Source organism: Natator depressus, chromosome 5, assembly GCF_965152275.1.
Source record: "Natator depressus isolate rNatDep1 chromosome 5, rNatDep2.hap1, whole genome shotgun sequence".
Classification (NCBI taxonomy): domain Eukaryota; kingdom Metazoa; phylum Chordata; order Testudines; family Cheloniidae; genus Natator; species Natator depressus.
The window spans coordinates 21,731,990-21,748,841 of NC_134238.1; the positions used below are offsets into that span (position 1 = coordinate 21,731,990).

General features: G+C 42.4%; 1 protein-coding gene across 1 annotated transcript in view; it reads right to left on the bottom strand.

The window, feature by feature from the left end:
• Positions 1-1,514: 1,514 nt before the first annotated feature.
• Positions 1,515-16,852, bottom strand: part of CPLX4 (complexin 4) — a 32,859-nt gene continuing 17,521 nt past the window's right edge. The window contains exon 3 of the mRNA XM_074953907.1: positions 1,515-2,080. Within this exon, the coding sequence (XP_074810008.1) occupies positions 1,853-2,080 (228 nt within the window). The 3' untranslated portion in view covers positions 1,515-1,852. The remainder of the gene's footprint in view (positions 2,081-16,852) is intronic.

Here is a 16,852-nt window from a genome sequence, read left to right on the forward strand (position 1 = left end):
CTCTTATTATAGGCTCTCTTAGAAAAAAAATGCCTCATGTCTGCCAGCAGAGGCTGTGCCAAGCTTGTCTCAGCGGGAAGCTGGTCATTGCATACCTTTGTGCTTTGAGAACTTTTGGGATGAAAAGGGCTAAACCAATCAAATTATGATTAATCATATCTTAGTGTTCACCTGATTACAGGGCTGAATCCCAAAGTCCTTATTCAGGACCTAATTCTTCCCATTTATGCTACGGTCACTCCCACTTTATATCAGGGTAAGTGAAAGGAGAAATCAGGCTCTTGACATTTACTTCGGCTTTACTCAGGCAAGTCTCTGGTTGACACTGATGAAAGTTTTGCTTGAGTCAAGACTAAAACCTAAGGGCCAGATTCTGCTGTCACAGCAGTGTAAATGAGAAGAAAGTCAGTGGAATTATTTAGAATTGACACTGGTGTAGCTGATCAGACTCTTGTCTTGAGTAAGGAATTTAGGATTTAGCCCACTGTAAATACCTTTAAAACTGCAGATAAGATAAATATTTGTGTCTAACAATTGCACTGGTTCTTCTTTCCTGATCTCGCTGGTTCTTTGTTCTGAGATTTATAAATAGCACATTTCATGAGAAGTAAAATATATTCTACAGTGGCTAATAATTGTAATTTAGAGTTACAGAAAAGCATGAGAAATAGTGGAGAGAAAAAAAATCAACAGCTGAAAAAGAAACAAAGCTACTATTCGAGTTGCGCAAATCCCAGACTTCTCTCAGATTCACTGCTAACACACCACATGTGTATATAGTATAAGACGTACAACAAAGATAACTGCAGGAGTACAAGGTGACACCATGAGTTAAAAATACTCACCTGTCACTTCTGGAGATCTGGGATCTAATAACAATGATAATACTTTGCATTTCTACAGCATCTTTCACCTGTAGAATAAGTATTAAATAAAATAAATTTGGTTATCTCAGTTTAGCCTATGCTGGATATTTATCAACATCAGAAACCCACATCATTTGGCACAAATGGCAGTCCAGGAGAGACCCACTACTGTAAGAGTAAGTTTGTGTTGTAGTTCAGGACTGAGGAGCAGTTAAAGTAATTGGAGGAAGTTTGCATTATTCATTATTCCTGGCTCTAGTGCTAGCCACCTATCTTTGACTCACCACAAAAATCACTATATTCACTCAGAGCCGTGTGATTGTGCAGCATCTACTGCAAGTTCTAAATCCATAAAGCATTTGTCCTAAGATGCAGTGTTATACATTTCAGGATTTTTTTTTATGCTTAGCATAGAGCTGGTCAAAAAAGGGAAGTCTAGTTTTGCAAAATGTGTCAAAATTTCAACATTATTTTTGTTCTGAAGTGTTTGAAACGGACCCAATTTTCATTTTTAACATTTTTTTCATGATTTATTTTTTCTGAAAACAATATCACAGTGGTTATGGACATTTTTCATTTACCAAAGACCCAATTTCTGGTTCAAAAATTGAAAACCATTCTGATACGCTTTTTGATCTTTTCAATAAAAAATTTTGGGGAAAAGGCAGCACTTTTTGCAAAAAATAATTTGACAATTTTTCATGAAAAATGTTGTTTTGGAAAATGCCATTTTTCCATGGAAAAATTTTTTGTTTGAAAAATGCTGACCAGCTCTAGGTTAGTGTGATTTAAGCAGGTACATCTCCTACATTGATTTAAATCTGGAGGTTTAGAAGTCTCTCTCTCTCTCGCTCTCTCATATGTACACACACTGCTTTGGAACTATATGGCATTCCATCAATTTTGCTTGTACCGTGCAGCAACTCCCATGATACAGTATTAAATTCATATGGTTTGCAAAAAACTCTCAAGCCCTGGTTTCTCTTTTACATGACACAACATTTCTGTTCAGCTGCTTGCTTTATTTCAGTGAAAGTGGCTTGAGCTTTTTCTTTAATAGTGTCTATATCCATATTCTGAATGTTCTGTAACTGTCCAAGGATAGACTCCTTGTCTTCTTCTTCTACTTGATCTTCTGCCACCATTTTCTGAAGGTCTTCTGGTAAATCCACATCATCACCAGCCATTTGTATCTGGTTCTCATCCATTTCACTCTGTGAGGAAAAACAAATATAGTCCATTCCATTATGACAGCACACTGCCTTTGCTAATATAGAACCTGATCTATCAGCTATTGAAGGTGATTTTTAGACACAACAAGTGAATTTGGGTGCCCAGCCTGGGAAACCATTAAGAGGTCTGATTTTCAGAAAGTGGTGAGCACATGTCCTCTGAAAATCAGGTTCCTTTAGGGTGTTTCAAACAACACTGCCAAAAATGGAGGTACTCAGAATCACCTGACACTTTTGAAAATCTTGGTCATCACTATTAATTGTGTGACAAGTTGGTACTCTGTGTGTGTGATGTAGCTACATAAACAACGAACAACAACATCAAAATCAACCTGTTGCAACTCCCGGACCTAACCTGCAGTATAAACTCACTTCTGGAAGCTTATTCTTTCAGCTGTGACCTACAGATGACATGAAGCAATATTTTTGAGGCTAAGAAGTCGATTGTACAGGTGGTCCAGAAGGCATTAGCTTTAGCGAAATTGTGCTGCTGTTGTTTTTTTTGTCGGAACGCTGACAGAATATCTATTAGATCCTGAAAACAAAGCCAATGTGTCAGTTTGCACAGTGTAAGTGAAAGCTGGAAAAAAATGGATTTCCTCGGACCGTTGGAAAAGACCTCCGATCAAAGGAATGGTGGCGGTGGTCGGGCTGAGGGTGGGGATTGCCCTTTTAGAATTTGGCCATTGTAATGTTATGCTGGGCTGCCACATCCCTACCCGCAAATTAGAAACTCAGTAAGTCACTTTTTCTGATCTGTTTCTTTCCAAGCTGTAAACGATATCTGCAGTTACCATACAATCAATTCTCTGGGGAAAATAGACAGGTGCGGAGGAGCACGTGGTTCAGACAGAGACATCCTTTAGGGGGAGTATTTATAAATGGATATTCCCTGTGTCCTAGTAAGGAGAGGATGGAAGATGATAAAATACGGGTAGGATCTGATGAGAAACAGTCCAATGAAAAAAGTCTCATTCAGTTACATCATGTAATGGCAGACAGCTAAAAAGGGACACATTTTTAAGTGCTTATATGCCAATGCTAGAAGTCTAAATAATAAGATGGGTAAACTAGAGTGCCTTGTATTAAATGAGGATATTGATATAATAGGCATTACAGAAACTTGGTGGAATGAGGATAATCAGTGGGACACAGTCATACTAGGGTACAAAATATATCAGAAGGGCAGAACAGGTCATGCTGGTGGGGGAGTGGCACTATATGTGAAAGTAAGCATAGAATCAAATGAAGTAAAAAAATCTTAAATGAACCAAACTGTACCATAGAATCTTTATGGATAATAATTCCATGCTCATATAATAAGAATATCACAGTAGGGATATATTACTGACCACCTGACCAGGATGGTGATAGTGACTGTGAAATGCTCAGGGAGATTAGAGAGGCTATTAAAATAAAAAAAACTCAATAATAATGGGGGATTTCAACTATCCCCATATGGACTGGGTACATGTCACCTCAGGATGGGATGCAGAGATAAAGTTTCTTGACACCTTAAATGACTGACTCTTGGACCAGCTAGTCCTGGAACCCACCAGAGGAGAGGCAATTCTTGATTTAGTCCTAAGTGGAGCACATGATCAGTCCAAGAGGTGAATACAGCTGGACTACTTGGCAATAGTGACCATAATATAATTAAATTTAACATCCCTGTGGTGGGGAAAACACCACAGCGGCCCAACACTGTAGCATTTAATTTCAGAAAGGGGAACGACACAAAAATGAGGAGGTTAGTTAAACAGAAATTAAAAAGTACAGCACCAAAAGTAAAATCCCTGCAAGATTCATGGAAACTTTTTAAAGACACCATAATAGAGGCTCAACTTAAATGTATACGCCAAATTAAAAAACAAAGAACCAAAAAAGAGCCACAGTGGCTAAACAACGAAGTAAAAGAAGCAGGGAGAGGCAAAAAAGGCATCCTTTAAAATGCAGAAGTTAAATCCTAGTGAGGGAAATAGAAAGGAGCATAAACTCTGGCAAATGAAGTGTAAAAATATAATTAGGAAGACTAAAAAAGAATTTGAAGAACAGCTAGCCAAAGACTCAAAAAGTAATAGCAAAAATTTTTTTAAGTACATCAGAAGCAGGAAGCCTGCTAAACAAACAGTGGGGCCACTGGACGACTGAGATGCTAAAGGAGCATTCAAGGATGATAAGGCCATTGTGGAGAAACTACATGAATTCTTTGCATCAGTCTTCACGGTTGAGGATGCGAGGGAGATTCCCAAACCTGAGCCACTCTTTTTAGGGGACAAATCTGAGGAACTGTCCCAGATTGAGGTGTCATTAGAGGAACAAATTGATAAACTAAACAGTAATAAGTCACCAGGACCAGATGGTATTCTCTCAAGAGTTCTGAAGGAACTCAAATGTGAAATTGCAGAACTATTAACTGTAGTATGTAACCTAACATTTAAATTAGCTTCTGTACCAAATGACTGGAGGTAATGTGACGCCAGTTTTTTAAAAGGGCTGCAGAGGTGATCCAGGCAATTACAGGCCGGTAAGTCAGACGTCAGTACCAGGCAAACTGGTTGAAACTATAATAAAGAACAAAATTGTTAGACACATAGATTAACATAACTTGTTGAGGAAGAGTCAACATGGTTTCTGTAAAGGGAAATAATGCCTCACCAATCTACTGCAATTCTTTGAGGAGGTCAACAAGCATGTGGACAAGGGGGATCCTGTGGATATAGTGTTCTTAGATTTTCAGAAAGCCTTTAACAAGGTCCCTCAGCAAAGGCTCTCAAGCAAAGTAAGCAGTCATGGGATAAGAGGGAAGGTCCTCTCATGGACTGGTAACTGGTTAAAAGATAGGAAACAAAGGTTAGGAATAAATGGTCAGTTTTCAGAATCGAGAGAGGTAAATATTGGTGTCCCTCAGGAGTCTGTACTGGGACCAGTCCTATTCAACATATTCATAGATGATCTGGAAAAAGGGGTAAACAGTGAAGTGGCAAAATTTGCAGATACAAAACTACTCAAGATAGTTCTAGGCAGACTGCAAAGAACTACTAAAGGATCTCTCAAAACTGGGTGACTGGGCGACAAAATAGCAGATGAAATTCAATGTTGATAAATGCAAAGTAATGCAGATTGGAAAGCATAATCCCAACTATACAAATAAATGACATGGGCTAAATTAGCTGTTACCACTCAAGAAAGAGATCTTGGAGTCATTGTGGATAGTTCTCTGGAAACACCCATTCAATGTGCTGCAGCAGTCAAAAAAGCAAACAGAATGTTGGGCATCATTAAGAAAGGGATAGATAATAAGACAGAAAATATCATATTGCCTCTATATAAATCCATGGTATACCTACATCTTGAATTCTGCATGCAGATGTGGTCGCCCCATCTCAAAAAAGATATATTGGAAGTATTTCTTCACACAATGTACAGTCAAACTGTAGAACTCTTTGCCAGAGGATGTTGTGAAGGCCAAGACTATAACAAGGTTCAAAAAAGACCTAGATAAATTAATGGAGGATAGGTCCATCAGTTGCTATTAGCCAGGATGGGCAGAGATGGTGTCCCTAGCCTCTGTTTGCCAGAAGCTGGGAATGGGCGACAGGGGATGGATCACTTGATGTTTACCTGTTCTGTTCATTCCCTCTGGGACACCCGGCATTGGCCACTGTTGGAATACAGGATACTGGGCTAGACCAGAGCGGAACGCAAAGCACTGGGTCACGGCCGCTCTGGTCAACAGCACCGACTGGGTCGTTAAAAGTCTCATCAGCGGTGCTGCCCGGCTAAGGCAGGCTAGTCCCTACCTGTTCCAACACCGTGCTTCACCCTGGAAGCAGCCAGCAGCAGCTCCGGCTCCTAGTTGGGGGTCCACAGGGCTCCGCGTGCTGCCCCCACCCCTAGCACCAGCTCCCCACTTCCCAGCCAATGGGAGCAGGGGGGGACCATGCCTGCTGGCACTGGCCACTTCTGGGGCACAGTGCAGTCTGTGGTGCCAGGAAAGGCAGGAAGCCTGCCTTAGCACCCCCACTGCGCCACTGACTGGGAGCCGCCCGAGGTAAGCCTGCACCCCAACCTCGTGCCCCAATCCCTTGCCCCAGCCCTGAGCCCCCCCAAACCCAGAACCCCTTCCTGCACCCCAAACCCCTCATCCCCGGCCCCACCCCAGAGCCTGCACCCCGAGCCCAGAGCCTTGACCCCCTTCTGCACCCCAACCCCCTGCCCCAGCCCAGAGCCTCCCCCAAAACCCTGAACCCCTCACTTCCAGCCCCACGCCACAGCCCTCACCCCTGTACCCCAAACCTCTGACCCATCCCTGAGTCCCTCCCACACCCCAAACATCCCCTGCTCTGTTGGGTTGTGGGCATCAACAATTTTCTTTAACTAGGTTACCAGAAAAAAAGTTTGAAAAGCACTGGGCTAGATGGACCTCTGGTCTGACCTAGTATGGCTGTTCTTATGTTTCCACTAAATCAGAATATGGGGAGTAAGCTTGATACAGAGAAGTAAAATAATCAGCAATTATTTTAAAAAGCATGAATCTGAGCTACTAAATTACATATATTATGCCTAGAGTCAAACAGTGTTCTATTTATAATACCAGGCTAATGGTCCGGTTACAAGAGAACTGGACTTAACATAACCCGGATACAGGGGCGAAAGTAACTTAAAGGACTTACCGGTGCTCCAGAGTCCTGAGCAAGGGGGCGTGGCCTTGACCAGAAGAGGTGGGGCCTTTAAATACCCGGGCCCTTTAAATCCAGATTTAAAGGCCCCAGGGCTGCGGCTGTGGCTGGGAGCCCCGGGGCCTTTAAATCACCCCCAGAGCTACCAGCTGCAGAGGCAGCTGGGAGCCCCGGGGCTCAGGGGCAATTTAAAGGGCCCCGGGCTCCGGCCGCCACTACCGCAGCAGAGCCCCGGCCCTTTAAATCACCACTGGAGCCCTGCTGCTGCTACCCCGGTGTTCCGGCCGCTGCGGGGTTCGGGTGGCACTTTAAAGGGCCTGGGGCTCCCTGCAGCGGCTGGAGCTCCAGGCCCTTTAAAGGGCCACTGGAGCCCTGCCACCGCTACCCCAGGGGCTCCGGCAGCGGGGTCTGGGGCTCCCTGCAGCGGCCGGAGCCCTGGGCCCTTTAAAGCACTGCCCGAGCGCCCTGCCAGAGCTCCTGGGGTAGTGGTGGCAGGTCTCCGGCAGCGATTTAAATGGCCAGGGGCTCCGGCCGCTGCGGGAAGCCCCAGGCCCTTTAAAGCGCCAGCCTGGGGAAGCCGGTCCGGTCCGGTCCGGTATGCTGGCTCTTGCCGGTACGCTGTACCGGACTATACCAGCTTACTTTCACCTCTGCCTAGATATTATTGCAGCCACCTTGTATACCCAGCAATCATAAGCTGGAAACAGGAACACCACATAGTCAAGAAGAATTTAGCCTTGGCAGACAGAACAAAAACATCTGCACAGCTGCAGTTATAACAAGAACAGCTGACCTTGGTCTAGGTGCCTGTATTTGTAAGTAAGTTTCTTTGCTGATAAGTAGAAATTATGAGGGATTTTTTTGCTGTTGCTAGGGAAATTGTTAGTCTATTAGAAGTTACTTTGAGTTATGCTTTGTTTTGAGCTACTTAAAAAAGATTAGTTAGGAGTGTGCATTTTGGAGAAGTTTGGATTTTCTATGAGCAAACTGACTGACAACAATGTCCCCACTGGCAAGGAGGACGGCTGGCCACTGGAGACCTGCTGCCGCCACTTGACAGCACCTCAGACTTTGGGTAGCTATCTTTGCGGTGCTCTCTAGACTACTGCTATTTTTGATGTGTGTTTTGTACTCAGTCAGAACAAGGGTGTTTTTTTTTTTTTTTTTTTTTTAGTGGAAGCATTCTTATATGTACCAATCATTTATCGGATGAGGGTGCTTTGTCCCCCATCTGGAAAACAGAGATTAGTTAGCATAGCTTTGGGTTCAGATAACCCCAGGTAACAGTGCCTGGTTTTAATTGTACTACTTCATTGATTAACCATCTTTTGTATTAAAGGGTGGTTTGGAGGGCAAACTCTCACACTGTACACGTACTTTGTTCTGTTGAAATACAATGGAAGGAACAGGCCTATGGGTCATGATCAAGACTCTCCTGTCCTAAGCCTCAGCTATCTACCACTATTCCATAACCCCTAGCTAGTTCCCACGGATAATTTATATAGCAGCTAAAATTGTGCTAGGTACTTTACAAGCACGTGAGAAGAGAGATCTTGTAGAGTTTACAATCTAAGTAGCCAAAATACAATAGAGATCTGGGAGAAAGTATCTAAGCACACAATAATGTGATTGAGGTGATGTTCAGTACATATATCTTATTAGTTCCACAAAGTATTTTTAAATCCCTTCTCTTCCCATGTGGCTAGAATTTATTGACAATGGGAAGATTTTTGTTGCTTTTTAAAATATTCTATTCACCGAAAAGTAGGTTAAAGAGGTTCTGCTTAAATTGTACAAAAAAATCACCATAAAGATATATATCATTTCAAATGGCAAAAGTTTTGGAAGACAGAAGCATATGAAAACAGTGCAGTAGAATGGAAACTATTCTGCAACCTTAAAAAGAAGGTAGTGCTACCTGAAGGCAATGTTCGTTATTTGGTGTAGGAGGGTTTGGAATTTGGCCCTGTTCAGTTTTACACTAAGACCCTTTTACGTCTCTCTAACAACATAAAGGGTCTTAACATGGGAGCAAATTACATTTATACCCACTTTCAAAACCCTTCTCATTGCTAGAGTGGTGTGTCAGAGTATTAGTGTAAATAATATGTAGCGAGTGCTAACTTCTGAAAGGCCCCATTTATTAACTAACTTTAAAAGGAATCTGGTGGCTAATAAGGAATTTTAGGGATTGTCAACACGTGGAGTTTAAGTGTTTGCTAAACAGGAACACGGTACTCTTATGCTGGAATAAGAATGTCCATACATGGAGTTAATCGGGGTAAACAAGCCTTAAGAACAAAACTTCTTCCACCAAAGGCTCCTCAAAAAAGTGTGTTAGCATGAGAAGGTGCTCACATACTACAGTGACGAGTGTGGTATGAGATTCTTTATAGGATAAAATAACTGGACAAATTCTTCTCCATCTTCCTTAAACCAAACATACAAAACAGAAACTATATGTAGGTCTCCAGTCAGCGTCTGTCTATGACATGCTGAAAGTGAGGGGCTGTATTGTGCATAATCAAAGCACTGGCTGCAGCATTGTTAAGTGAAGTAATGGGAGGACTTAGACAACAAAAGAGAGGATGGAAGCTGGGCATGAGTCTGAGAATGCAAACGAGAGGCAAGGGAAGGAACTAGTTAAGCAATTAAAGGGAGCAAAATGCAGCAAATACTATACACGCTTGTTTCCTGCTTGCCTGCTGAAAAGCCCTGCCAATGGGACGATGTCAATTTTTCAAACAATGGCCATTTTGTTCAAATTTTATGGTGAATTCTGATGGGTCCAGCATTCATAAGAGCAGGATATTTTGACACAGTTCACACATCAAAGATAAGCATTAATGCCTCATTATATCTCCAAAATGAAGCATGACAGTGGCTAAGGCCCAATCTGAATAAGCAGTAATGCAGTCAGCAGGAGGTGTTTCAGAGAATGAGAGGGTTCCGGTATCCGAATGACTGTATGAATGAATCAATGTAAGAATGAATGCAAGAATGCACATGTGCAGTGGACATTCAGTCTCAGTTCTATAGCAAGGGAAGTCAGATTGGCTTACCCGACTGCTTAATCATTATTTACTGTTACAGGTTTCCACGTGACAGTATATTTGATAGCTTTGTTTACCTCAAATCTGATTTTTTTCATATACTGTTAAAATAGCCTGGGCAATACCAGAGTTAATATGATGCAAATAAAATCAAGATGCCATCCCGCGGCTGCTTGCAAGAAACAATAGGAATAGGATTTGCTACCACTTGATCTGTTGAAGACAGCAACAATATTATAATAAATATTCTTTATAGAGTTAACAATGCATTAATAAGGAAACTTTTGCTACAAAAGGAGTTTCTCTTCTTGAGGTTCTTCCCAACCAGTAGTATAGGTGGATGAGGGCAGACTTCAGATAACAAAAGTTACCCTACAAATTAGACAAACTCACATTAACCAGTCAGCCATAGATTTCCCAACCTTTAGAACTGTAGCAATAAATACATTAACACTACTACATAATGAATTACCGTATATTAAATCCAGACATGCACAGTACTCACTTGGCCCACCACTACCATGGTCGATGATGGGGTTGAACCAAAATCCCAGGACTAAAGATCCTGGACTGCTAATCATGCCAAGAATTCTAGTAGGGAACAGACTACCAATGGTAAACTAAGAAGAATATAAACCTCAACCTTCCTTTCGAGGCAGCTTCTCAGAGTTCCAGTTCCAGTTTTCCTACTTTGACTGTTTAATGGAAATTTAGTTTAGATATCTGGATTTTATTGATTTGCGTAAGCCTGATAGACATAATAAGGGATTTGTTCTATTCGAAAATCAGACCAAAATTTTCAGTGGGGGCTAGCTGGTTCCCAACACTTAAAAAAAATCAGTTCTATTATTCAGGTGCCTATATACAGAATTAGGTGGCCAACTTTAGCACCCCATTTTGAAAGTCCTGGCCTTAATATCAAATTCATTTCAGAGCCTGCTGGAAAAAACATTAAAATATCCTTTGTAATACATTTATTACCAGTATAAAATCCCAAGGTAGATAGGTGGAAATATTGTTTTCATTGCTGAGGAGAGCACAGACTTAAATATTATTTTTCACTGAGGAAAGCATAATGTTACTTGAAGGCTTGTGGTCTACTGATGAATCACACTCTACTTTCTACGTGACTCTGCAAGTGCTTTTCAACATTCGCTTGAGGACGTGCACTTCTGAGAGTATAGAGTACATTAGCCACCATTTTGCCTTAGCCTAGTTCCTTTAAAGCAGCATCTGCTCTAAGCCAGAGCCCTGATTGTGGACCTTATACATCTGTAATTAGCAATCATCTAGTCTAACCATTCAGTCTGATCAACTCTATTTAAAATCAAAGCCAAAGGGATGAAAGATCACAGACTAATCCATACAGGAGCCAAACGATCGCCTCAATATCATTAAGCAACAGACTACATTTAGATTTATCATTTTATCATGTGATTTGCCTGTGCCTAATGTACAGCAGTATTTGGATATGGTGACACTGAACAGAATTCAGGGTTGTTTCAGGGCTTTGCAATGGGCAGATGGCAATTCCAATTAGAGTGAATCCGCACCTACAATGAAAATTGCCTGCAAAATCTGACTTCATTAGGGCCGTGGCTGTGTGCTGGGATTGCCATGGTGCACCGAGGGGAAGCAATTCTGCAACCCTAGGCACTATGGCACTGCTGTAGCCTCAGGATGGCAGTTACACTGTGCGCAGTGCACTCTCACTTTTGTGGAGAAGAATGCCTAGCAGCTTTATGGATCCACTAGCCCTTCTCCCCAACTAACTCCCTTAGCAATGGAGAAAGATCTCACCTCCCACCCCTGTAGAGATCCATGGTGCACAACTGGTGTGTGGAGCCTGCATGGAATCCCCAAATCGTACTCCTCTTTCTACAGTGGAGTTACATCTGTTCTACTAGGTCAGGGCCTGCAGACAAAGGATTTGGCCTTGTAAGAAAGTACAGTATATGTTTTGTACAGACAGTTCTCTGAAAACTCAGTGTTCCAAATTCTCCTCAGGAAAGTTTCTCTTTGTGCTTTGACAATATCTATGAGGCAGAAAGAGATTATGTAGCATGCAGCGTAATGTTTAGCAAATCACTTATTTTCAGAATAGTGCAGTTATTAAATTGAGTCAGTGATAGTCTGGCTCCAAAATACAAAAAAGTATTTAGGGATTATGAGGCTGCATATAATTAATTATGTTTCTTTTGTTCCTCATGCATTGTAAGAGGAGAATGTATTCCTTTTTGAACTTTTTTTTTTAAAAAAAGGAGAATGTAAGTGCATCATTTTATAATGAGCCCGTTATATGGATGATATCTGTAAACTTTTTCCTTCAAATGGCAATGACTGAGACTCTTTACAGCAACCAGGAATCTGCCAAAGCAATGTCAATGGACAGTGAAAGTGGGAGATTAGATTATACTGTACATTTCAGCTGCAGACCAGATGGTGTTTAGAATGATATTTTGCAAAGTCTTACATAAAAGCTGCCGGGGGGGATGGGGAGAGGGGGATTTACGTTTCACTTCTAAAAATATTCATGACAAAAATTCAAGAAACTGACAAAGTCCCACAATTCTTTCCCTCTCCCTTGACCATTTCATTCTGACATTTTGCCCAGATCTCCTAAAATTTTTCCTGCAATTTTTCCACCTGGTTCCTCACTGCCATCTCATACCTTCTTTTTAAAGAAGCTATAAGCCATTCATGTACAGCTAGAGAGATGTCATCTTCTCCCCCTTACCTGGCTTTTTTTTTTTTTTTTTTTTTGGTAAGGCAACAAGAAAGCAGATTTTCTAGCCACCTCCAAATGACCTGGGCACAATAAGCAGTGAGATGTAGAGCTACTGATTTAAGTATGCCAGTCTGGGCTTTAAATGTGCAAGAGATAAACACAAAAAATCAGAGCTAAAAATTCCATTCCACGGTCTTATTATTGGGCATTCATTAGCACAACACAGGTGAGAACCAGGGGTGAAAGTAAGACTTATCGGTACGCTTGGGCCAGCCCTGGCCCCCGGAAGGGGTGGGGCCTAGGGTGGCAGGGGCAGGGTTGAGGGGGTCAGAGCCAGCCCCAGCCCACCCTGTAAGGTAAGTGCCCCCCCCCAGGGTAGCAGCAGCAGCCCAGGGCTCTGGAGGCTATTTAAAGGGCCGGGGCGGTAGAAGTAGGGGAGCCTTTAAAGCCCAGGGCCCTTTAAATAGCAGTGGGGCTCTGGAGGCAATTTAAAGGGCTGGGAGCCCCAGGCCCTTTAAATTGGCCCCTGGGGAAGCCAGGCTTACTTTCACTTTTGGTGGGAACCAAGAAGCAGCACCGTCCAAGGTGAAAATAAACCAGTTGACTTTTCGGAGCATAGATTATACTCCCAGAGAGAGATGAAGAACAGGGTACATTCTGATTTTATTACAAAGTGGAGAGAAACTGACTGCTAAACAGAGAAAGAATGGCCCCTTTTTTGGGGTGGGGGGAGGGGTTAAATATAAGGAAGTAAGGAGACAGGGTGCACCTTGCACCAGTGGATAAGGGGGATGGATGATGACGACTCCAAACCATATTTTGATCCCAGTTACGACAGTGTAAATCCAGACTTCATGAAGACTTTTGCCGTTGGTAGTGCTAGAGATGCCAGTAAATAAGGCACTGGACTGGGACTCAGGACACCCGGGCTCTGTTCCCAGCTCTACCACTAATCTTGGGCAGGTTGTCACCTCATCTCCATTATCCTTTCCTACTCTGTCTCTCATCTATTTAGACTGAGAACTTTGCAGGGTAGAGATAGTCTCTTACTGTATGTCTGTACAGTGCAGCTCAGTGCAACGGGATCTCAAGTTGAGCCACTAGGCACCACTATGACAAAAAGATAATCATGTTAGTTTGATTTACACTGGTGTAAAGCAGAACACAGTCTAGGCCTACATTTAAAAACAAACCCTATCTGATACAGAAGTCCAACAGAAGCAAAGCTATGGCTATCTCTTGATTTCGCACAGGACTCAGTATGCTGGATTCTATCCCTGGCTGTGACTTATTAAAAATAATAATGCAATACCATCTCTGTCTAACTAACAGCTATAAATCAAATACTGGAACATAACATTGAAAATTGACATCTCAGGTGCGGCTCAGGTGTCAAATTCAGAGATAGGTCACATGCACAAATTTTTTTAGAATCAGATTTGGTAATAATTTAAAATTAAAATGTTAGTCTCACCAATGTCTTTGAATTTTCAATCTATTTTTTTTAGACAAATCACAGTAGGCAGAACACAGAAACATATCTACAGGTATAACAAAGCTTACCAGTCAAGGTGTTGAATCCACACTGTTATTCCACTATTACACCAGCATAACACTGAAGTTAGGTAGAGATGAATCAGGTCTCCAAATGCAATGTTTAAGGCAGAGAGCTGTGCTCTTCCCATATCTCGCAGAGAATGCTTTGCTGATTACTGATTAGTTCCCTTACCATTATGCTTTCTTTTTCTGTGCAGAGAGGGGCAATCACCTCTATGTTTCTTGGCTCCTCTGTGCATGCAGTCCCAAAGTGCATCATCATTATTATTAAATATTTATATCTTAGCACCCAGAACCCCCCAACCAGGACTGGGGTCTCATCATGCTAGGTGCTTTAATTTTGTTGTTTTACCTTATAAATATTAGGAAAGCCAAGTCCCATCTTCTCTATTTTGCTCAAAGTCTTTCTTAGAGGAGCCAGACATATAAATCTGGAACTTTCTCATCCTTCAGTTGAAGTGGGAAGCTATAGAATTTTTACCAAAAGAGCTTTTCTTTAAACTCTTATTCAGTCCATTGAATTAGACAGGTGTCAGACAACCACATTTTAAACAGTTTGAATAAGAATCACTTCCCCTCACACATTATCAAGGTTTCCACCTTGCATGCTTTCTCTAATAACATAGTCCTCACAGTTCTCCAGTCATCCATTAAGTCTTCGAAGAAAACCAAGAGACAAGACCTGTCTTTCTAATGTAAGTAACAAGCAGCAACTTCTCATTCAGCCTCTTTCTAAAAAAAAAAAAAAGGCTCTCTGAATACATCTTAAAGAAACAATAGTAGACCTAATGTTGTTTTCATTGTTGATCATCTTTAAAATAATTTCCTATTGTTACTGGCATTTCATGGTTGATTTTTGAATTACCTTGGCTGATAAAATATCTCAGGTTAGCTGTACATTTATATCAATTGCTCAGACTAGCCTAACAGTCCCATATAGATGACGTTTCAAATGACACACTATTTAATACACAATTTTGGAGGTCATAACCTAAGTTAGGATAACAGGAACTTTCCCCAGATGAGCTTTTTAAATGCAACTCATGAGATATCTCTTAGTTTCACCTTCTTTTTGAGGCCTAATCCTACAAATTTGAGACTTCAACAGGACCATGTGTGTGGGTAAGAAATATTCAACTGAGGTCAAGCCCAGTGTTGGGTAAAAAATAAATTATTAAACTGAATCCAGTTCACTGTATTAAAAACATGCAGTAAAGACAGATCTTATCTTGGAAATAGGTGATATGCTGACTACTGTGGAGAGGCAAAAGTTGTCAACAAATCATACCTCTCATAGATGAAAACGTCTTTTCAATTACAGACTGAAGCTGACAATGCTGTTAATAGGATTAAGGTTCATTAAGGAATTATTTTCTCCTATAAATCTGCTCCAAATAGCATGGATCTTTAGGTTTTGCACTGATGTGGGGGCCCTTTTTAATTCTGACATTCATTATTGTATTTACACCTTAGGATTCTTTCTGATATTGTTAACATTTATGCCTTTCAGTTCAATAGCCTGTTATTTAGATTCAAGTCAACGTTTCCAGATGGTTAATGCAGTTTGGGTTGCTGTATTACCTTTTTGAGAGTATTATGCAGTGCTTTATAAGGATAATGAAGAGCTATGCTTTTGTGGGGGAGATAATTTGAATCTAATTATTTGTTTTTTTCAATGTATAATTTATATATTTTTTCTATGATCAAAGGGAAGAAAGTTAGGTTACAACCAAGAAAATAATAAATCATATAGATGCACAAATCCAAAATGGTGAATCTTGCAACACTTATCCAGTTGGGTCCCAATTCAGCAAAGCACGTGCTTAACTGTTTTGCCAACTCAGAGCTTCTGTCCTTACTTGGGCAGAACTCCCACTATTGTCATTGGAAGTTTGATCAGAGGACTGAATGAAAAATGAGGCCAGAATATTACAATGAGCACTGGACAAATCCATAGGGATCACTGGGATTTTGGACAAAGGGGTGTGGGTGTGTGAATGTTTGGAGAGAGGAGACCACTTGTGTAGAGATTATTGCAGCATCAGGGCCGAAGTATTACTAGGGTTGCCAACTATCTAATCACACAAACCCAAACACCTTTGCCCTGCGGCCCTGCCCCGCCCCTTCTCCGAGGCCCCATCCCTGCCCCGCCCCTTCTCCGAGGCCCCATCCCTGCTCACTCTATCCCCCATCCCTCCCTCACTTTCACCATGCTGGGGTAGGGGGTTGGGTTGCGGGAGCGGTTTTGGCTCTGGGCTGGGGCTGAGGGGTTCGGAGTGTAGGAGCTGGCTCCGAGCTGAGCACCCTGGGTACAGGAGGGGGTGCAGGGTGCAGGCTCTAGGAGGGCGTCTGGGTGCAGGAGGGGCTCAGGGCTGGGGCAGGGGATTGGCGTGCAGGAGGGGGTGCAGAGTGCAGGCTCTGGGAGGGAGTCTGGGTGTGGGAGGGGGTTCAGGGCTGAGGCAGGGGATGGGGTCTCTGATAGGGAGTATGGGTGCAGGAGGGGGTGAGGGGTGCGGGCTCCAGCCAGGCGGTGCTTACCTCGGGTGGCTTCTAGTTGCCAGCGCAACAGAGCTAAGGCAGGCTCCCTGCCTGCCCTGGCCCCACACCGCTTGTGAAAGCACCCAGCACGTCCCGGGGGAGGAGGGCGCAGGGGGCTCTGAGTGCTGCCCCTGCCTACAAGCACTGCCCCCGCAGCTCCCATTGGCCACAGTTCCTGGCCAATGGGGACTGTGGG